Below are 22,210 nucleotides of genomic sequence, written 5' to 3'. Positions count from 1 at the left end.
GCTTGCAGTCCCTGTGAGAGAGGGAATTTGAGGCAGATGGAGAAGACCTGATCCCATTCACTTGGAAGCACACAATTCCCTCAAGTGTTCTCAAGCTGACCAGCAAAAGTATGCATTAGTTTCCTTACCTTGGGCTTTTGCTCCTGTGCATTTCAATCCAACCTGTTTAATAACATGTGATTTCTGTACATGAAACAAGGTGCTGCATGGTGCAAACCCCACACAGCACAAAGTCATTGCTCACTGCTCATTCTGGTGCTCTTTCAAGCCGGCAAAGGAAGAGAAGGAGAGACTCGGGTGTCTGCAGATCCATTGGCCAGGTTTGCAGATTTGTACCCAAAAGAAACTCATCCCCACTGCTCCCAAGCCTGCACACGCCTTCTCCTGCCAGCAGAGGAACCCAGCCTCTAGCTTCTGCCATCTGACATGTCACGGTGGCAACACGCAAGAGAAACCAAAGACAGGATCACACAGCGCTGCGGCTTAGAGGCTCCTGTTTTCAGGGAGAAATAACACTAGGGAATGGTTCATTAAAATTGAGCTTTAACCTGCAACAGATAGTCAGAGGAGCTAAAATGTTCGTGGGAAGGAGACATGAAAGGACGTTTTGTTTTACTTTTTAGAAAAAGATGAAAGGGGAGCTCTGCTCCAAGCACTGAGGGCAGAACTGATCCCTTACTTTTATTCCCATCTAGCAGCACCTTCCACTTGCTTAAGTACTCATTCGTTTGCTTTCCTTGTTACACACGCTAAACTGAGCTGAAGGATTAAAAGCCCCTGAGGTCAGGGCTTAATGTACAGTCTCATTCCTCCTGCTTTAACCTAAGACTTAATTTACCAGCATCACTTTGTACCTGGCTCTCTTCTCTCCCACAGCATATAGCACGCTTGCAGAGCACTCAATAGCCAACTCTCCCAATTTCTTCTTCTTTTATTATTCCTTCACTGCAGTTCTGGTCTATTTATTTTCATAGGAGCTTTGATTTCTGCAAGCTTTATTTCTGCTTTGTTCTTCTCTGCTCAAGTGAAATACATTGTACTTGCTGGGGCCAGGCAGCAGGTTATTTGTCTCACCTCTAGAAGGCTTCCACATCCACAGCCCCCGTCCTTCTAGCCCACAGCCAGCCCAGGTTTTGGTCATCTGTTTACCAGAAGCCATACTCCCCACTGAGATCACCTGTAAGGCTGGGAGGGGAAGGGGGGCAACGGTGACTATTTGTGTCTGCAGAGGGAAATTTGTCACAAGGTTTCCTAACAAATGTTCTCCAAATGAAAGATGTGAATTTCAACGCAGCTGGGCTTCAACTCCCAGCGGTGCCCAGACACCGGCTCATGCAGGGAGCAGCATCTTGTTGCAAGCAGCATGGGCAAAGCAAGCATTTTATGGCATCCCTTTTGGAGAAGGTTTGTCCAGCAGGGAACAAGTGACCTGAGCAGGTGTGTCCTGCACTTCCACTGCGAGCCCTGCCCTGCTGCTGCTGGATCACTTCTCCTACCTGTGCCAAGTATGCAACTCTTCCCATTTTCCTCGGAGAAAAAAAAAAGGCTTTAAAGACTTGACATACAGGGAGCATAGGAAAAACACTGCAATCTAAACAGAAGCAGTGGAGTCTCCTTCATGTCCTAAGCAATGCCTGACAGTATGAGAAGGTTTCAGCATGAGGACCAGGCTGCTTGCCCAAGCCCTGCTTCTCTAGTGAGTTCCAGGCCCAGATGGTGAGCCCAGCAGCAGCCGAGCTCCATCTTCTCCTCTGTCGGTGCTGTGGCACAAAGTTGCCAGAGGAGCTGCTCACAGAATGGGAAAGCAAGCATGACAGCAGTGGAGCGCTGAACAGGGCGCACACAGATCCTGCATCAGGATGCGGAGCTGAGTTTTAAAACATTCAAGGCGTGCAGGAACACCATCTGCACAGCCTTTTGCATGAACCCGAATCCCCTTCCTCTACACTCAGAGCTGGACAGACACATAGGCAAGGGCCAGCTGAGGACCTGCTGAAGCTTAGGACTTGTCTGGAGCCTGGGTAGGCTGGTGCAAGAAAGCTTCTGCAAAGAGAAGCCCCCGATTTGGAAAGAGGAATGCATTTGCTGTATGAAAGTTGAATAAATATCAAAAGTCATGATGGTTTTATTGCTGTGCAGTTGAAGTGTGAATTGGTACAGGTGAAGGGCACTGCCAAGAAATTAAAGGCTGAGACTCTTGCATGGCCAGGCTGGGAGAGGGTCCCCACAAGACAAATCACAGCCAGTGAGTTCCTTCAATGCATCTCTCATCTATATCCATCCTCAGGGGAGCATTAATATTTGATACAACTGCTATTGTTTTATCACCTAGACTTAGCAATTAAACTTCTGGTTGTCATTAGTTACTAACAAACTAACACTACTGTTGGTCCACTGTAGCCTCTGCACACCAGAAGGTTTTACACAGCATCCCATTCACAGTCTTAAAGTACTCGGAAATAGATTTATTTATAGCATCTACAGTGCAACAGAATATTCCTCTTCTCTCTCCTTGCTACTCGAGACACTGCCTGCACACTACCCACTACACAGGTTCACATTTTCCTACTCCCACGACTGGGACACCAAAGCCGGGTGCCCGAGCGCCAGCAGCAAGGACCACCCCAAGCCTAAAGACAGCAAGTGACTCACGCTGTCAGAAATCCTGTGTGAAAGGTGGGGCAGGGCCCAGCAAAGCAGGGGTGAGCCTGTGCTGTGCCCCAGGACCGCGCTGCCACCCCCCCCACCCCCCCCAGCCCCGGGGCTCGGGGCAGCCGGCCAAGCCCCCCTGTACCTCAGGGAGGTCCAGTCAGCAACCCCCCCCAGTTCCTGGTGTAAGGTTTTCTACATGGGATGGGTCGAGGAAAATGCAGCAGAGCAAATACCTTGCGTCGCACTGCTCCGTCTGTCAGGGACGGCACTGCCAGGAGCAGCTGTGCCTCCTAAATTCGGCACTGGTTCCCGGCCAAGCGAGCATTGCTCTTCCATCAGACGGAGGTTACTCACGCACACCACCTCCGCCCACAGCCCCCTCAGCAGCAACGGGTTCCTTCAGCTCAGAGTAAGGGCAAAACGACTCACTTTGCAAAGACACCCTTCACAATCCATTTTGAAGCACTCAGCCATTTCAGCAGTGGTGCTACAAAACTTTGTCAGAGAATTCAGCTGTGAGGGAGCAGGTCTGGCCTTAAAGGGGGTGCCCAAAGCTGTGGAGTGTGGAGGGATTTTTGCCTGCAGTGCCTGCCCCTGCTGGGTTTGGGCTCTCCCAGCTGCTGCTGTGGAGGCACCGATGCTGGTATGGCAGGCAGGGGGCCAGGCCGCCAACCAAGCACGGGTCCAAAAGCCTTGCCAAAGGGCAGAGACCAGCAGGCAGCTTGTCTCAAGCCACGGTCAGTGTACTCCCACCCCTGACCAGATCTGGGCACATTTTAGCCCCAGCAGCTCACTGCCTCCCCAGTGCGTTATAATGCTGCTGCTGTGCCTGCTGCTCCGCTCATCCTGCAGGAAGGCAAAGGAACGGAGCCAGGACAGACCCCTGCCAGCCAGAGCTCCGGGGTCATGGAACTGGTGCCGCTGAAGGGTTTTCCAGCATCCCTTCACACAGCCAGGACAGGGTCACGGATGGGCACTACTCTCCAGAAGCAACCTGCCCAGATTTAACCTACACTTGTAAACTTGTACAGAGCTTGTCACTTCTCCATAGGTGCTTCCTTTAATTTTGCAACACCCCATGGGTTTGCATGGTTACTTTCCCACCTCTGCTTCTGCCCTTTCGCTCCCTGCAGCAGTCATGGCAGCTCTAGCCGTGGGTATGTCACACTCCAGGGCATCACTACATCTGCTTTCACTAGAGCACAAATCAAGAAAATTGGTTTCCAGACTGGAGTACCACCCTGACTCCAGAAAAGATACTGAACACACACCAGGGGCAGCAGGAGGAGTTAGAGAAGCCTGGTAGCCCTCAGCCTGTGGTAAGGCTCAGCCAGGCTCTCGCTGGCACAAGTTCTCAGGAAAAAATTAACATGCCTGAGAGACTTGTGATGCCTCAGCCAAGCAAAAGAGCACAATCCCATTTTTGCACTGTATTATATCAGCTCAATGGGCTGGAAAAAAACATTGCAGCGTTGAAAGCTCCAGGCACCAAGCCACGTGGGTTTGATAAAGAAGCACTGCACAGGCATTGATGTTTTTGGAAGGCAGCAGCCTTCTGCCATTAAAATAAGTCTCCCCCCATGCCAGCCAAGAACATTACTCTGAAGTGGCCACTTCCATGCTCAGCCATTGTGCAGACACCTCCAGGACACCGATCCTTCCTCCTTAACCAGTCCTACCATCCTCCCCTCTCCACCACTTCCCACTTTTGCTGTGTTATATCAGCACAAAAGGCTGACTGCACTGCCCATGGCACCAAACTTGGGTGTTGCCCATGGGCCAGCAGCAGGGCTTGTTGGGGAGCATCCCTGCCTGCTCCGCTCCAGGCAGATGGGAGCATCCCTGCCAGACTTTGCCAGAGGCAATGTTTCACCTCAACAGTGAAACCCAAAGCAATTCCTACCCAGAGGTACCACACACCTTTGCTATTGCATACGTGACACAGAAGATGGGGAAACAGGGCTCCAGAACAGCTCAGAGACACGCATCTCGTGAACACTTTGCATTAACAGGGCTTAACATGCAGCCACTCCCTCGAGAGGTCTCACCTCCAAACACTGCAGTGTGCAGTGCCAACACACGGGGCTTGCTGGGGCTGTCACAACACCTGCTGTGTCACCCTCACAGCACAGCCAGTCATCAAGGGCATCCCCAGTGCTTCAGAGACCTCAGTGCAGCTGTAACGTAGCCTTTACCAAAGGGACACATGATGGGAGAACAGTTATCCCCACGCTACCTCAAATCAAAGTGTCTATAAACAAGGATTCAATAGAAGCTTTGGGTGGGTGGCTTGTTGGGTTTTTCTTTTTTTCACAAAACCATTAGTTTTAAAGAAATCTTCAGTTCACAAAAACCAAGAGAGCACTAAAGAAATTGATGAAGATTACCAAAATACAGCACAAGTTAAATAAAACTTCATTAATATGCTAAATGTCACTGCACCTGGTGTTCATGAAGGTGATATCCCCATCCGTGGGTTGGCATGTTGGTTTTCCTCTACTTTCTCTGTATGAAAAATTGGAATTAAAGGAATCCAAGCTGATACCGTGAGCCTCCTTCTAGGCTCCCAGAGGGACCCTGAGGGTTGCTGACCAGCCCAGAACAATATTTGTAGACAATTCCTGTCTCCCCTGAGCCACTTCCCTTTACAGATCCATAAACAACAATTTCCCTCATAAAAAGTTATTTGTCTCAGGCTTTTGAGGACTTTCACCCCAGTTTGGGCATTGTTTCTCCCATGTTGTGAGGGGAAAAATCCTACCTGCAGAGCTGGGCTGGGGGGCTGCACACACCCCTCCCACACCCCATGCCGCCCCCGCCCCAGCTCGAGGGCCACCACTACCACACACATGCCCCACACACACCCCGCAGAGGTGATACGGCGGGGGCTGTTCCCAGCAAAGCCCCTTTAAGGGACACTTCAGGGCAGCCACGGGAGGCACGGTATTAATTTTAGCCTGGAGCACTGCCAGGGGCGCAGGGCAGCTGCTGCGGGCAGCGGGGGGGCCGGTGCCTCCACACCCTGCCCTCCTCCAGCAAAGCCCCAGCTCCCGGCTCTCCCACCACCCGGAGCCAAGCTGGCAGCGGAGCAGCCATGGCAGAGGAACAGACCGAGCTGGAGGAGAGGATCATCATCAAGGACCAGCACATCAAGGAGATCGACCTGGTGAACCGAGACCCAAAGCACATAAACGAGGATGTTGTAAAGGTAGGACTGGCTCAGTGCTGTGTTTCAGGAGCATCACTACCTCCCTCACACCATCGGTGCATCGGCATTGCCACTCTGTGCTCGGCTTGGCCTCAGCCAGGGCTGTAAGCCCCTGCCCCGGGTGCCTCAAGAGGTGGCATTCCCTCGGGCTGTGGGAGGTGACCGGCTACAAGCCACAGCCCTGCGGCCAGGGGTGTCCGGACGCTGGCTGTGTGGTGTGCATGGCTCCGGTCAATGCAGCATTTCCCATTCCTTGAATGCACTCCCCAACTTCATGGGCTGTAGCCTGAAAATTTATGGAGGCGCCCTTCTTCGTACCAGTAAGCGGGGAGCCAAAAATAAAACCGGGTCAGTCCCATCACTGATTTAAAGGGAACCTTGGTAAAAGCCTGCTAATCCTCAAGACCTGGCAATACAAGCACCAGAACGTTTAGATACGTGTTGTCCTGTCTGGAAGGAGGTGGTTTCTCCCACATGGCAGCAGGAGGGTGCAGCAAAACCTCCTCTGTCTATTTTTGCTCATGAGGAGCTCTCAGTCTAGCTGAACAGGGAAACATTTTCCTGAATGCTGACCACTGAAATACGGTCACCATAAGGTTTGTTAGCAATATGACAAGGATAATTTTGGCTCAAAGGAGAACAGGAGGCGATGGGATGGTTTTGTTAGAACTGTATTTGAGAGATCAAAGATGACATGCCAGAAGGGACGGCACGCGCTGAGCCTGCTCACAAAGGCTTTAGCAACAGGCATGACATGGGTGATATGCAAGCCTATGTTTCTGTGTTAAAACACTATTACAGCTAAACCCGTGGCATGGTCATATTAAAAGCCCCCCAGCTGAGCCGCAGCAGCCATAGATGGACACCCTTCCGGCACAGTGAGACGTGCCCATGACAGTTGTCAGGCACCTCGGTATCTCGAGCATGTTCCCAGCAGCACATCCCACATCTGTGCCACACCATGCCAGCACGGCTCAGCACCCTCAGCCCAGGGCTCGGAAAGGTGCTGGGCCACGGGCAGTGCCACACTGCTATTGGCCACCCTGCCAGCACAGCAAGGACCAGGGCAGCCTTCAGCCTGCACACCCCCGGTGCCAGGCAGCACTGCAGGGCACACCTACCCGCTCCTCAGCTTGCGGACATCACCAGCCACTGCTGGGGGTAATGCCAGTGCCTTTGGCACCCTAAGCCTTCACACCAGCCCCATTCCCCCATCCCTGCCTTCTCCCACTCAGGGATCACCAAAAGCCTGTAAGAGGATTTTCAAGCTCACCCACTTACACGGCCATGCTGCTGCCTCATCAGCTGTGGAAGTTTTCAGAGTGTTTGCTGAAGCTACCTAGCATTCCTCCCCCCTTAAAAATAGCCCAGCTGATAAGGCTGGGGAGGAGGAGCAGAGCCAGCCCGGGACAGGGAGCACAGCTCACCTCACTGCTGCTCCACAGCATCCCAAAGGAAAAGCCAAAGCCTCCCTACTTGCTGGTGGGCAGCAACACAGTCAATCAAGCCCTGGGCATCGAAGCATGCAATACTCTTAAAGCAGAGCAGGTAGAGAGGCATCCAGCAGAGGGGAAGCTGGGAAGCAGAGTGTTTTGCAGGCTGAAAGGCTCATGTGGCCATAGATAAACCCATCCTGAGCATTACAATGCAGCAGCCAGAATTTGGGAACACATGACAGCAGTGGCACCAGCCACAGGGGCTTTACAAAGCTTTAAAAGCCTCCTCCCAGGCAAAGCAACCAAGGAACTGAGCTGTACCTGCATTCACTGGTCCCTGAACACGTCAGGGCAGCACCCAGGCTCAGCTCAGGATTCAGCCCCTGCCTCCACCACTCTTCCAGACCCACTTCTGACATGCCATTAGCAGAGGAAGCAGTAAGGCAGACTCTTCTCTTATAGCCTGCTGCTCCCTTCACTAATTGATCCCCTGATTAGCTCATCAAGCAGCTGTGCAGTGGGTGCTGCTCAGCTTCCAGCCCACCTGGGCAGCAGGGCTTCCCTGGGAGCTGCTGGCAGGTGCCCCAGGAGCAGCCAGCTCTGCTGTTGCCTGGTCCTCTCAGAACTCCCCCCAGCACCTCCTCCTCACGCCAGGAAATTAAAGATGATGCAGAATGATTTTCAGAGTGATCAAAGTGCTTTGCAGAGTGATCAAAGTGCTTCCAAAACCAGAATGGATATTGCAATTTAACATAAATGTACAGACAGCTTCCTAAGGAAAGACCATGCTATTTTTCAAGACAAATAGCTTGGCTCACATATTCCCTAGAAATGAGTTACACCACAATGAGATCGCTATGCATAGTTCAGCGGCCTTTGAGAGTATTTGTCATTCAGAGATGTTCCCAACACCTGCACATAACAGCACTGTCCCTGTAAGGGCATCGCTGAGCCAACCTCTCTCCCTCTTCAGAAAGAAAACACAAACAGAATTGAGCACTTTGCCTCCGCACATATAAATAAATAAATCAATCATAAATCAAGGGGGTTGTTGGATTTTTATTAGCACAAAACACTTTCTTGCTGAGCAGGCAGCCCACATCCCTGAACACTAAAAAAAGGTAGGACTGGGCTCTGGTGTCCTCTGGCATACACAGCGCTGGGCAGCACTCCTGTTCGGAGGGCTCCTGCCTGGCTGCAGCCCTAGAAGTGCCATCCCCAGCTCGGGGTCTGCGAGTGGGGGACGTGCCCCAGGACAGCCCAGCCTGGGCTCTGGCACCACGGGTGAAGCCTGCGCTGCCTGCAGGCTGAGGCCAGGCAGTGCCCCGAGCCCTGCGCCATCCTCATCTGGCCCTTTGCAAGGGCAGGGGTTCTCCTGCTGCACCAGGGCTTGCTCAGCGGGGGCAGGGGGTCCGGACCCCCAGCACAGCCCTTGCCCTCCCCAGCCCCCTCATTCGGGCTCTCCTCTCACATTGCAGCAGATCCTTGTCCTTGCACTGGAGCCCTGGTTAATGCCCCCAAACCCCCCTCACCTCCACCTTCTCCCCTCCCAGGTGGATTTTGAGGATGTGATAGCTGAGCCTGTGGGAACATACAGCTTTGACGGCGTCTGGAAAACCAGCTACACCACCTTCACCGTCAGCAAGTACTGGTGCTACCGGCTGCTCTCTGCCATCCTGGGCATCCCCCTGGCAGTTGTCTGGGGCTTCCTCTTTGCCCTCATCTCCTTCTGCCACATCTGGGCAGTGGTGCCCTGCATCAAGAGCTACCTGATAGAGATCCAGTGTGTCAGCCGAATCTACTCCCTCTGCATCCACACCTTCTGTGACCCACTCTTTGAGGCACTTTCCAAGATCTGCAGCAACATCAGAGTTGCTCTCCGAAGGGAGATCTAGGTCCCTACAGCCACTCCAAGCAGCCCTCATGCAACCACCCCTCTGCGCAGGTTCCCCTGGCTCCTGCAGCGTGCCCTGCCCTGGGGCACAGGGACAACCGTGCACAGGGACCTGCGCAGTGTGGTGGGACCCTGTGGCAAAGCTGGCTGGGGGGATGCTCCCTGCAGACCAAGGCATGCTGGGCTGCCCCTTGCTCCATCTCAAAGCCAGCAGCTTTAGGAGAAGCCCATCAAGCTTGGCGAGCATCCCAGGGAGAGCCCTCTGCCCTCCAGGACCCCCAGCACTGTGCCCTGCTCCCATGGGAGGGACAGCAGCATCTCCTGGACCACAGCCCTCGGCCATGGCCTGCAGCTGCAGAGCAAGAAGCAAGGGTGCGGAGATGCTGCTGGACAACAGACCAAACCCCACCCGCTTCGCTATGTCTCTGGTCTAGCATGACACTAAGATAAATACTTGCATTTGAATTATTACTTGCTGCAAATAATTGTTGTTGTGGAAGCTTCTGTATTAAATCACATTGCACAAAAGTTTTATGGATAGAATAGTGAAAACAATTTTTTTCCATGTGTGTTTGCATTTCAGCAAAGCTTTGAAATCCAGATCAATTATTGCATGAAATATTGTCTGCCTTCTGGGAGGATGTACTGACTCTGGGCCATCAGCCACTGCAAAACCTTTTGTGGCAGTTTGACACTCACTACTTAATTAGGGGCATCGCTATGCTTTGTGCTCAGGATTCGAGGGGCAGTACAGCACGGGTGGGCAGCTGCCCTGCGCATCGCCTGTGGGTGCACTGCAGCTGCAGGGACAGCAGCTGGGCAGCACCATAGGGGGCAACAAGAACAAACGGCTTTTGGTAACTTCGCGTGAGCAATCACAAGCTTGGCTTTAAGTAAAGCTTTGGTTTATTTCTCAGGGAGAATATTTACTATGTGCTTGCTCCTCGGTGCTGGGTAAGCTCTAGCCTGCAGCAATGCCTTTATCCTACACAGCGAGGGCTGTCCCTCTGCTCAGTGCCCTGCCCTGCTGAGACAGAGTGGCGGAGGCAGTGGGGGGGCAGGACCACCCCGACCCCTCGGGCTCTGCCCCCAGGGAGGAGACCCGCATCCGAGGCGCTGCCTCGCACCCTTCCCCAGCCAGGCCCCCTCCCACAGCATCCCGTGGGGCTCGCCCAGATGTGCGGGGGAGAGCGGAGGAAGGAGCCTCCTCCGGGACACTGCCCGCTTCCAGCCACTCCGGCTCCAGTGAAAACACAAGGACGAGGGGAAAAAGTTCAATTTGGAGCTATTTCATCCCCTGTATTGTCAATTACTTTGTTTAGTCCATCTTCTGCGAAGTGGTACTTTAATTTTGAGGCACTTCAACCCCTTTTTGGCTCTGGCCTTAAGCGCTTTGCTGAATCAGGGCCCAGAAGGTCTCGTTCAGAGGTTACTCTCAATTGTATTCAATTTGTGCTTTTTTCCCTTGGCTTCCAACAAAGACTTGGAGCCAAAGTCTCTTCTAGTGCCATGCCAAGGACAAGAAAGAGCCAGATTTTCTGTTGGTGTTCTTCCAGTGGCTTGGGATTGGGGACTTCCATCATCCATAGCAATGTAGCACCCATGCTCTAGCAACACCAGGCCTTGAGATGGATGGAGTGATAAAAAAAAAACCCAAAAAACAACCAAAGGTATTTAGATATTTGTAGGGAAAAACTTTTCCAAAAACACTTTATCATGAGAATTTTTTAAAGCTTTTTGTGGGAATAAAATTAATTTAAAACAATAATTGAGATTACATTCTTTTTAATTTTTTTGTTGGTACTGTTCTAGTAGTTCACAGCCTGAACCCAAAAAGACCTCCAAAATTCCAATCTCCCCACCACAGCGATCTATGGGGTCCCCGCACACGGAGCACACACCACTCACATCTCAGCATCCCTATTTCACTTTTAACCCTTATGAAACATATTTTATCAGTGCATTCAACATCCTTCCACTGCAACAAACCTGGAGCTCCTCCTCCCATCCCCATTTCACTGCAGCCCGGGCAAGGCACGGGAGCTTGGACATGGGCTGCAGCATCACTCAGCTGGAGAACACAGCACCCCCATGCTTGGGGGCACAGCCCTGCCTGCCTGACCCTGTAACCACAGCCAGCATTGCAACCAGGGCTCGCAAGGCAATGCCTGCCTCTCCCGAAACTTCCATAAAGCTTCCATCAGTCCCAGTAAAATCTATTGCCACATAGTATTTCTTTCTTGGCAGATGGAGGGTGCGCCAGGGCCCCAGGTTCACAATAAAATGGGGGGGACACTCCTTGTTGTGTGCAGGAGCTAATTACTCTCAAGGAGAAAGAAGGTGAACGTGGGAGGAAAATGCTATAGGCTTTCCTCAGGATTTAAACCAGCCTGGCAAAACATGCTGAGATGGAACATGCTGTGTCATATTCAGCAAATGTGCTGAGCACTCACTTGAAGCTACTACCAAAAAAACAAAGGAATGCCAGGTTATGAAAGGTGAAAATGTGTCTGTTGATAACAGTGAAAAAATAAAGTACACACTTAAATGCATTTTTCATATTCATTCCCAACATGTAAGGCCAAACCATATAACCGTTCGCATGCAGGTCTTGCTTTTGCACATCCCTCCTGGCTGCAGATACAGGAGGTGTTGGGAGCAAAGGTAGGAGCATCCCTCTGCAGTCACCAGACCCCACTGCCACCGAATTCACAGGAAAGCTCCCACTGCCTTCAGCCAGAGCTGCACATCACCCCAGATGTCCCACACTCCACAGCAAGCTACAGAATAAAGCAGTGTGCACATCGGAAGTGCTTGGTGCAGTACTCTATCAACAAAAGCATCCTTACGCCTGGGTCTTGTGCTTAAAGCGCTGCTTCCCATTGGTTTCCTTCATTTTCTTAGTCTAGTGCTCCTGCACTTCCCCTCCCGCCTTCCATCAAGACACAGTCAGAAAACTTTATTTACAGGTATTTCTTAACAATAAAAAAATCCATGCCATGAGCATGACCTTGTGTGTTACAGAGCAAGAAAAATTGCATTGGTGTAAAAGACTAAATACGATCTGCGGTAAACCCAAAGCAAAAGCTCGGCCTCGGGGGACTCAGAAGGAGTTTCCCTGTTAAAGCCCATGGAGTCCAGCTGTAATCCCACATGCCTGCCTTTGGAGAAGCTTTTCAGCACACTCAGCAAACCTGTTATTGCACAGATCCCCTGGCCCTGCAGTTGTGTCCGCTCCCCAGGCTGACCCATGCACACAGCCTCACACAGACACAGAGCACAGCTGCGGGGACACACACCCAGGCCTCAGCATTGTCCCCTCGGAGGTTTGTCCCCAGGCCTGTCCCTGCTGCCCTCCCAGCCTCTGGCAGCAGGACTGCCCCACTCTGTGCCACCAGCGCTGCCACTGGCCCAGGCTGCGAGAAGCAGGGCTGGCACTGTGCAGGGATGCGGGGACGGGGCTAAAAGACGTAGAGCATCCACTCCTGCAGTGCAGGACTGTTGGGGGCAAAACCTGTCCCTCCCAGTGGTATCTAAAAGCCACTGATGTCAGTGGTTTGGGGGCTCAGAAGCAGGTTCCTGCTGTCCAGTCCCAGGCAGCACTGAAACTTGGACCAAAGGAGTCCTCCCCCCACTCCCGCCTCAGTTCAATAATAACCGCTGGACATGCTTGCACACGCACAGACATATATACACCTATTTATATAGACCCCCTCCTTGCTTGTCCGAACCCTAGCTCTTCACAGGGAAGTGCTGGAGGCAGCACGGCGGTGGTGCAAGGTCCCAGCTGGCACTTCTCTCACGTCATGGACGGATGCATGAAGCTCCTCTGGCTCGTGCTCTTGCAGCTGAGGACAAAGGAGGAGGAGTTGCTCTTCTTGCTGACGCTCAGGTCGCATGCCGGCCGCGACTTCAGGTAGCGTGTGGAGCAGCAGAGGAAGCGCTGCATCAGGTCGTGGAAGAGGTGCCCCGTGTACAGCATGTAGATCCAGGGGTTGCAGCAGCTGTTGAGGCTGGCCAGGAGCATGGCGATGATGAAGGGGGAGGCTGCAAGGCAGAAAAAGCACAGCAGCATCAGGGCACGGCACAGGTGGCGAGAACCACCACCCTGGGGAGGTGGGCACTGGGCACACACCACGGTGGGCTCTGCTGAGAGCCCCGAGCTCTGCCAGCACTGCAACACTTCCTCCCACACCAGGAATGGGCTGCCCTGCCTGCTGGTCAGTACATCAGTAGAGAAGAGCTGGTAAACAAAAAGGGGGAAAGTGAGTCTTGGTTCAAGCAACTTGGGTTTAGGTTTTTCCCCTCAGAAAAGCTGCATTTCCCCTGCTCGCCTCCTGCGCTGTTGCCTGCTCAGCATTACCCTAGAAATGCCTCACCAAGAGGCAGAGCTGCCCACAGCATCATCTGCACAATTCGCCTTTATAGTGCCCAAAGCAGGGAGGAGGGAGTGTGGCTTTTTGGAGTTGCCATGGCAAAGAGCAAGAGTGGCAACAAAAAGAATCAGGTGGCTCATTTTTCCCCACCAAGTAGCCGATTTGGGGCAGATTAGTGGCTTTCATCTGCTTTCAGTCACCAAAATCCAGCCAACTGGACAGTGCCCACCAGCCCAGCCCCATCCATGCCTCCTCGCCCGGCGCTCTCCCAGCCCCGGGGAGCGATGGCATTTTTCTTTCCCCCTGAATTATTTTTTCACACAGGACACACCCTTTGCCAGGGGAAATGACAGCCATCCCCATTCCAGTAATGAAGTCTGGGAGCCTGGCAATGGCTCCCAGCTGCAAGCGTGATGCTGGGGACGGGAGGTGATGGTGACGGCATACTGCCAAGACGACAGGTCTCTGGCTGCTGCTCCCCACACCCAGAGCACGAAGCACCCGCCTGTCCCACCTGAGAGGTCAGATCGGTGCCTTTTGGTGAGAAGGGGCCAGTGGCACTTGCCCCGCCATGGCAGCCAGCATAAGGAGGGGCAGCCTGCCCCCCCCCAAGCCAGCACCTCTGCGAAGCGGCTGCAGGTCAGGGACAGAGCTTTTATTCTGCTCCCTGTGTTTTCTGCCCATCTTCTCATCTCCTTGTGCTCTCAGGGGATGCACCAGCAGCAAGGATGCGTACGTGTGATTGGCTGTTTCTGGTCCCTTTCTGCCTCTGCAAAAATCCACTCGAGGTTTTTAAACTAGAAAAGAAGTGTGAATAATGAATACTAGTTTCTGAATTCACCCTTAGCCAACTCATGCATAATTACTGCTCCAGTGATATCTGGCCCAACCGCTTTTAATTTTAAGCATATGCTAAAAGAAATCCATGGGGAATGGCTTACAAAGCCTAGGTGCAAGACCTGAAATACATCATAGTATTTCTATCCATTAAAAAAATCCAGCCATGGCTGTCTCAGCTCTTCTCTCTCTGTGGGACATAAATTGAATTTCATGGAGCTTACTGCAGGGCAGGTCTTAAGCATGGATCTCTTCCCTCTCTGGCAGGACTGCCAGAGATCCCCAAGAGGTGCTGCAAAGAGCAAGCTCTGCCCCTCACAGGTGTTCCCTCTCCCCAGGCTCCGAACATCCACTGCAGCAGGGCCAGGGATGTTGTGCTGTCAGGAGGGATCGGCAGAGGCAGGAGGCTGTGCCCGGGGAAGGGCTGAGGCATCTCTGCTGCAAATGCTGCTACAGAAGTGAAATGAAATGAGGACTGTTCACTAATTCCCACACACAGAGAGATGCTATCAGTCACAGCCCACATTTCAGGGCACCAGCTCCCAAGATTAAGGGACCGATATGACAGTTATGCTGTTTCACAGCCTCACTATTCTCTTCAGAGGAGCTTTACGCCAACTTTGACTCAAAGCTCAAAATGCCACACATGACGTGTCTTACCTGTAAGGTGTGTGCAGCAGAAACCTCATTCTAACCTACAGCCTCTGAAGGATCCCCGGTGCTTACGCCAGCACCTGAGTCCTAACCTGTAGCTCCAACCCGCGCTTACAGAGGCTGTAGGTTTGCATACGAGCAAAGGTGGGGATCACCGCGGCCCGGCCCAGGGCGGGTTACCAGGCTGATACCCCAGCCCCTCCGCAGGCACAGCAGCAGGGCTCCGGGGTGTTCAGCCCTCACACTTGGGCACCTCCATCTGCCACATGGCAGCCACGGGGAAGGGGCACAAATGGGGCTGCCTGGCCCTGCGGTTCCACGGGGCAGGGCGATAGTGGGGCTGGGGGAGCGGGGCCAGGCAGGTGGGCAGCAGCATGGGACCCCAGCCCTGCTCTGCCACTCCACCCGGCACTGCTCAGGGCAGGGGTGCAGCTTCCACACCTCGCTTTCCTTATGTTACTGAAGTTGGTTTATGAAGCGAGGAAGGCTGGTGTATAAAGCTACTGAAATGGATCAGTAATCACAGGGCGCGACCTCTCTGATTATTACTTTGCTAACTAAGAAAGAAGGGCTTCAATTTGTTTTCTTTACAGCCTTTTTACCTTGATGCATGCCAAACCGCAGCAGACTGCATCCTGCACAGGTGAAAGCACAACCCTGAGCAGTATCGGAGATTCACCCACGGCAGACCAAGCGCTGCACATCCCTCTGCTAACGCCCAAGGCCTGCGTCTCACACGCTGCGGGATGCAATGTGTGGGCACAAAACTGTAGGGGCCCTGCTCAGCATGAATTAGGATTCAGTTAGGTATTAACAGACTTTCCCTTGTCAGGGACACTCTTTATGATATCCTATGCCAAATTCCCTTTCTGCTGTAGGGTATGCCTCTGCCAGGCACCCGGCAATGCTGCCCGGCCAAGGCAGCCCAAGCCTCAGTACAAAGGGAATGACGCAGGCCAACACTGTTGGGAGCGCAGCAGGCAAAGTCCATTCCTTCTGCAGAGAGGACTGACCCTGCCACCCTTCTTGTGCCTCTGGGCACCCAGCGAGGAGGAGGGTGGGCCTGGGAGGAAGGGCTGGGGTCTCCGGGCATTTGCTATCCACAATAACCTGCCTGAGGCTTTTCCTCCCTATGCCATGAAAGCCTCCAGCAAATGCTCTGGCAAAACTCCCACCCTTTACTGCAGACATGGGCTCTCGAGCAACAGAAATGTGAGGGGAAGGGGAGTTTGTTACAGCTCAGCGCGGCTGGAGCTTTCCTTGCTACCTAAAAGCAAAGCAGAACAGGAAGTTTGTCGCAGGGCTGGTTGCACAGGGTGAGCAAGGCAGAGTTTCCCGGAGCAGCAGGCAGGGTGCGACCTGCGAACAGCCCGGCCATCCCCCCGCTCCACAACGCAGGAATCAGCAGAGCGGCAGAGGTTTGTTTGCTGATGAGTCAGATGGAAGCCCTCGAGACTGTGGGTTTAAAATACAGCAAAAGGGAGAGACACTGCTTCATGCCAGGGTGCATCTAAAAACCAAAAGTTTTGAGCAGCCTAGATCAGGTGGAAAACCAAGAGACAGCTGCCTGGAGCACCTCGGGAAGTTTAAAGACCTGTGTTTCACTTCCCCACCTGAAATAAAAGGAGTGGAGAGAAGCAAGAAAGGCAAAGGTGAGCCTGCCTGGCTCCAGCTCTTCTGTCAGCTTCAACTGACATGAGAACAGTCATCCACGGGCTGCCGGAGACCTCAGGTTTTCCCCAGAGCAATGTATAGCTGGAGCAGGGTTAAAGAAGGGAAAAGCATGCACGGTGTAAGCAAGCTGTGCCCTCTGCTGCGAAGCCCTTTGCTGCAGCAGGCTGCGAGGGGAGCCGGGAGGGGGTCGCAGCTCCTCACCGGTCTTCGGCATCCCCAGACTCAGCATTCCTGTTGAGCTTGGGTCAGTCTGTCCAAGGAGCTGTCATCCCTGGATGCATCTTTTTGCCCTTTCTCCCACCTCACAAAGTTGTGCAGTTTTTTCTTTTAAGCTTTCCCAGCGGGTTCTCCTTGCAGGTGCAGAGGGACCATCAGATGCCTCCGCCGGGGGACAGCACAGAGCACAGCTACAAGAGTATGAGACTAAGGAGGATAATATATTTTGCTCTGTTTGCAACTTCTGTGATGACAGGAGCAGCCAGCACCAAGAATAAAAAGTGGCAAATCAGTGATATCGTGTCCTTTAGGAAGAGCCTTTGCTCATAAATCAGCGGCTCTCTGCAGGAACCATGACCCAGTCAGAGATAAAATAACAGCAGCACAGGGTGGATGGAAGTGGGAGGAGAGGGAAAAGAGGGGAGAAGAGGAGAAAGCAAAGCAGTCACTGAGTTAAAAACAGCAGAGCAAAAGAAAAGAAGTCGGGCACTAACACTGTGCAGTTTCTCCTGCAGCTGGCGTGGGGCTGAACTCCCACACAGCCCTAGCATACCCCAGCACCCGGGGTGGGCAATCGACCCACCAGAGACCCAGAACAGCCCCGGGAGGGATGAATTCACACACCTGGGGACAGTGAAAACCTCCCCAGCCACCCCCAGCCACACAGCCCAGCCCGGAGCTGCGGTAACACTGAATTTGCCGGGATCTAAGCTAGCCCTTGCCTGCACCAGGGCAGCTCAGGCACAGCCTCTGCTGCCCATCGGGTGGTTTTCCCATGCTCAGGACTTTTTTCCACCTCCCTCCCAGCCCCCTGAGACTCAGCTCAGAGCACAATTTCTGGCTGTTGCTCACAGCCCACGAGCCTGTGTCAGTGCCCCTGCAGCCACTGAGCTAAGCAGTCCACGCAGACACAGGGCTACGGGAGGGGAGAGGACATACCTTCCTGCGGAGCATTCGTATCCCACACAGACCACATCTGCACAAAGAAAAAGGGAGTCCAGCACACTATGAAAGCTAACACTATGATGAAAGTCATTTTGACTGTCCGGATCTTGGCTTTGGAGATGAGCCTGATGCTGCTGACCCTGGTAAACGCTGTTCCACTGCAGGAGCTGGAGCTCAGAGCCACGTTGGGCCCATGAGCCGTCTTAAGCTTCACATTCTGCCAGATTTTGAAGCTGATTAAGCCATAGCAGATGCTCAGCATCAACACAGGGATGATGTAGACCATGAGGGTTATCCAAGTGACATAGGCTTTAGGTCCCCAGGGCTGGATGAAATCTGCCCAACAGTCATAAACCCCATTCCCCACATCCCTCAGAGAAAATATGTGGATCTGAGGAATGCTGACCAGCAGGCACAGCAGCCAGGTGAGGAGGACAGAGACGCGGTCCGCTCTCCTGTGCAGAGACCTCAGTGGCTGACAGATGGCCAAGCACCGATCCAGGGACATCAGCAAGAGCATGTAGGTTGAAGCAAACATCCCCACTACCTGCAAGTACTTGATCAACCGGCAAAGGAAATCTGGCCCGTAAAACCTGAAGGTGATGTCCCAGATGAGCTGGGGCAGCACCTGGAAGATGGCCACCACCAGGTCAGCGATGCTCAGGTGCTTCATGAAGAAGTACATGCGGGAGTGCTTCTGCCGGGTGGTGTGGATGGCCAGCAGCACACACAGGTTGCCGGTCAGGGCGAGGAACAGGATGAGGCAGAGGACGGTCACCTCCACCTTGGCCATGTCCTCGTTCCTCTTCAGGGGGTCGGCGGTGCTGTTCCTGCCGGCGCTCTGGTTCTCCAGGCGCAGGCTGCCGTTCCCCAGGGAGCCGTTGACGGTCCACACGCCGCTCCCCGCGAAGTACAACTTCTCCATGGCCGGCGCGGTCCCGCATGGAGCCTGGCGGCGGAGAGGCTGGGGCAGATCCTGCGGCCGCCTCCCCGTTGGCGTCCCCGCTGCGGCGCCCACCCGCCCGCGGGCCGGCCCCCGCTGCCCCCCGCGGCAGCCCGGCCCTCCCGGCCCGGGGGCTGCGGCGGCTCCGCCCCGGCCCCTCCCGGGCACCGGCGTCCCCGCGGGCTCCTGCCCCCGGGCAAAACCGGCGGGCGGGAGGACGACGAGGGCAGGGGCCGGCAGAGACGCGCGGTGCCTGTCCCAGCGCCGCCAGCTCCTCGGGGGCCCTCCCGAACTGCCCCCCCCCCCGCACCGGTTCAGCACCTTCTCCCGCCTCCGCAGAGCGGCCGCCCACGCACCCGCGGGCAGCCCCGCCGCCGCGCTCCCACCCGCGACGGCGCCCGGGCACAGCAGCGCGGCCGGGTCCCCGCTCCTACCTCCGGCCCCGGCCCCCCGGCAGCCCCCGCTCTCCCGCGCCCCGCTGCCGGCAGCGGCCCCGGCGGGGCGGGGGCCGGATCGGGCCCGCCGGCGCTGGGCTGCGCTCGGGGCGGCCGCCGCGAGAGGGAGCGGCAGACCGGAGGCTGCCGGCGGCCCCACGGTGATGGGCGGGGGCTGGCGGGGCTGCAAACCCCCGATGGCCACCGGCCTCCGTCAGCCCGAAGCCCCCCGGTGCCCGTCGGCTAGACCCCGTGTAAAAGGCGGAGGGGTGGAAGAGCCCCCGCGCCGGCCTCACCTCCCCCAAGCACAGCCCCGGCCCCCGGTGACCGCAGCCTCCCGTGCCCGCAGCCCCCCGGCCGGGCTCGCAGGGCTGGGAAGAGCATAGACAGGCGGGCTGGCGGGGCCTGGCAAGCCACAATGGGATGATGCTGGGGTGCAGTGGGGATCGGCAGCAAGATGCGGGAGACACCCCAGCGCTGCAGGCTGGCCACACTTCTTGGCTGGCAGCAGCTCAGAGAGGGGCCAGGCGGCAGTGAGACAGGGCCTGCGGAGCCAGGGGCTCTGCTCCCCTAGCATCAGGTGCCCACTCTGCCCCCCAGGTTTTGAGGGCCTCGGGGGAGCTGGGTTTCACCAGCATAGTCATTGAGGTGCCCACCATGCCGGCCGGCACAGCCCCACGCAGCTGGGAGGCTTGCACTTCTGTTATCGGCAGTTAAAACAACCACCAAGGGCTCTTTTTATTTCTTTCAGGAGGATTATTTTAGAGTATTATTAAAGCATTTCTACAAAAGAAGAAAAAGTGGCCATGTTTGACATCGTCTGTCATCACTGCCACTAGCTCAGCAGCACATCTCACTGTTTTCCCGGGACTCAGGCCCCCTACGAGAGGGAAGCAGGGACCCAAGTGCCAGTGGGAGCATTCAGGAGAGCATCCAACAACCTCAGCACCTTGAGCTGAGCCCCACTGCACCCGCCGCTGCATCACTCCCAGGCCTTCTAACCAAGAAGGGGGCCACAGCGGGAGCCTGCCTGGCCTGGCCGCTGCAGCCCCCAACTCCAGGCAAAAGCCAGCACGCTGGTGCTCACTCCCTGTGCTGCCTTCCCTGGAAAGCCACATCTCAAATTCTACTTAGCGTAGACATAAGCCTTGAATAAACATCTCTGCAGTTATTTTTAAAGATTTTTTGGGAACCTTTAGCTCCATGCAAGATGTAGAAATGTTAAATACTTTGGCAAGTTCTTCCCTCCAGGGTTCACGTTCTTCCTCCTTCAGGCAATAAAACTGCTGTGGGAATCGCTGAGGATAACAACTCACCATGTGCAATGCTTTTCTTTTTTTTTCATTGTTCTGCCTTTTTCGGGAGAGTTCTGTAGGAGGAGGTGACCGGGGGGTGAAATCCTGGCTCCAGTAGAGTCAAGAAGTTTGCCCACGGCTTCTGCGTGGCTTCTTTAGCATCTTGCAGCGCACCAAGAAATGCTAAATCTGCTTCTGGGCCCAGGTGGGACAGCAGCGCTGGTGAGACAGTCACCTCAGGTGAGACAGAGCAGCCACTGATCCTCCTTGCCCTCAGAGGAGGTGTCATTCATCACCGCACAGACACCGATTCCTTCACAGACTACAACTGAACTGCTTCTAATGCAGAAAAGAGCCTTACGCAGACTGTGTTGCTTAGGCATGCAGCAGCCGAACGCCTGAAAGAGTGGTGTGTAATTGCAGAATACGTTTTATTTCAACAGTGAATCATAAATGCTAAGCTGTGAAAGAGCTCTCCTAGGAATCAGCCTGTTTGTCCCCTTGCCAATGCCAAACTGGTCCCAGGGCTGCGTTTTCTAACGCTCTGCCTGCTCTGATTCAGAAGTGCAGCAGTGGCTTAGTGAGCCGCTCGCAGTCGAGGTGAAGGATCATATGCCTTGAGGACTGAACTTTGGATTTAAAAGGCTAAGTCATGGAAGGTTTTCATTAGTTTTACTTCAAGTGTCTTGGCTACAGCCTAGGCTCTTTGCTCACGTCGCATTTGCAGAGGCAGCAGAGCCTGGACAGGAACACTGCAGCTGCAGCAGGGAGCCAGGGGCTGCTTACACGAGGCGCGGCCAAGCCCCGCAGCGAGAACGGTGAGAAGGAACATCTCTGCTTTCTCATAAAAGGGGGCTGCAGTGTTACCCCCTCCCCATGCAAAGAAGGGACTGAATTTCAGGAGGTGCAGATGCACCCACCAGCCCCAGGCCCCACACTGCTCTCAGCTCACAGGCAACTCCCCACGGCCATCGCTTTCCTCTCCTGTCTCCTACCCTGCCTGTGACCTCCCCAGCAGCCATTTCCCTCAGATTTGTGGCCAGACCAGCTTCAGTCAGAGCTTTGTGCGCAGCTTCAACTGATTTGCCACTTGGCCAAGACAGTCCAAGTGCTCCCGCTGCCTGGTCATGAAGACATACCCAGGGAAACCAGGACCAACAGCATCGCTGTCTGCACAAAGTTCTGCTTCGCTCCTGGGCAGCTTGGAGACAGAAATCGTTCACTGGGGTTTGACACTGACCTCACCAGTTACACAACATCCGACCCTTTCATGTATTTTCTCATCTATGACCCCGGTTTTTGGCTGCCACACTTTGGCAGTTACTAAAACACACACTTTGTTTGTTTTAGTAAGCCCAAAAGATTCTGCACGAAGGGGAGAAATAAAAAGAAATCTCTTTGGTTGAAAATAAATTCAGTAGCAGGTTCCTGCCCTGCCCTGGGCTGCCAGCCCTGGGCTGCTTCGTCCCTGCATGCCACTGCTGGGCTGCTCCCCACACAATGCTGGCTGCAAGATGGAGTGGTCCCAGAAATCCCCCCCTGCGCCATTCCCAGCCCAGCTCCCAGCGAGCACTGCCTGGCTTAATTCATCCCAGATCCCAAAACTGCTAAATGGCTTGAACCAGCCCTGGGACACATGCATGCCT

The 22,210-nt window shown here is 54.4% G+C and overlaps 2 protein-coding genes across 2 annotated transcripts; one reads left to right on the top strand and one right to left on the bottom strand.

Annotated features, from left to right (window-relative positions):
- Positions 1-5,728: 5,728 nt before the first annotated feature.
- CAV3 (caveolin 3) lies at positions 5,729-9,693 on the top strand. Its single transcript, XM_005240192.3, has 2 exons — positions 5,729-5,860; positions 8,850-9,693. Exons 1-2 carry the CDS (start codon positions 5,747-5,749, stop codon positions 9,189-9,191), a joined length of 456 nt encoding a protein of 151 aa, XP_005240249.1. The 5' UTR covers positions 5,729-5,746; the 3' UTR covers positions 9,192-9,693.
- Positions 9,694-10,973: 1,280 nt separating this feature from the next.
- Positions 10,974-19,218, bottom strand: OXTR (oxytocin receptor). Its single transcript, XM_005240193.3, has 2 exons — positions 17,887-19,218; positions 10,974-13,237 (listed from the first exon to the last, which is right to left on the bottom strand). Exons 1-2 carry the CDS (start codon positions 18,815-18,817, stop codon positions 12,990-12,992), a joined length of 1,179 nt encoding a protein of 392 aa, XP_005240250.2. The 5' UTR covers positions 18,818-19,218; the 3' UTR covers positions 10,974-12,989.
- Positions 19,219-22,210: the final 2,992 nt, after the last annotated feature.

Source organism: Falco peregrinus, chromosome 5 (assembly GCF_023634155.1).
Source record: "Falco peregrinus isolate bFalPer1 chromosome 5, bFalPer1.pri, whole genome shotgun sequence".
Lineage (NCBI taxonomy): Eukaryota > Metazoa > Chordata > Aves > Falconiformes > Falconidae > Falco > Falco peregrinus.
Note: the sequence above shows the minus strand (reverse complement) of the source record. Positions and strands in the feature narration are given on the sequence as shown.

What these genes read in the sequence shown, in the direction of transcription:
- CAV3 (XM_005240192.3), top strand. Translation starts at nt 5,747, where the DNA reads ATGGCAGAGGAACAGACCGAGCTGGAGGAGAGGATCATCATCAAGGAC. An exon ending in TAAACGAGGATGTTGTAAAG is followed by an intron (nt 5,861 to 8,849) that starts GTAGGACTGGCT and finishes CTCCCCTCCCAG; the next exon opens with GTGGATTTTGAGGATGTGAT.
- OXTR (XM_005240193.3), bottom strand. Translation starts at nt 18,817, where the DNA reads ATGGAGAAGTTGTACTTCGCGGGGAGCGGCGTGTGGACCGTCAACGGC. An exon ending in TACGAATGCTCCGCAGGAAG is followed by an intron (nt 13,238 to 17,886) that starts GTATGTCCTCTC and finishes TCTGCCTTGCAG; the next exon opens with CCTCCCCCTTCATCATCGCC.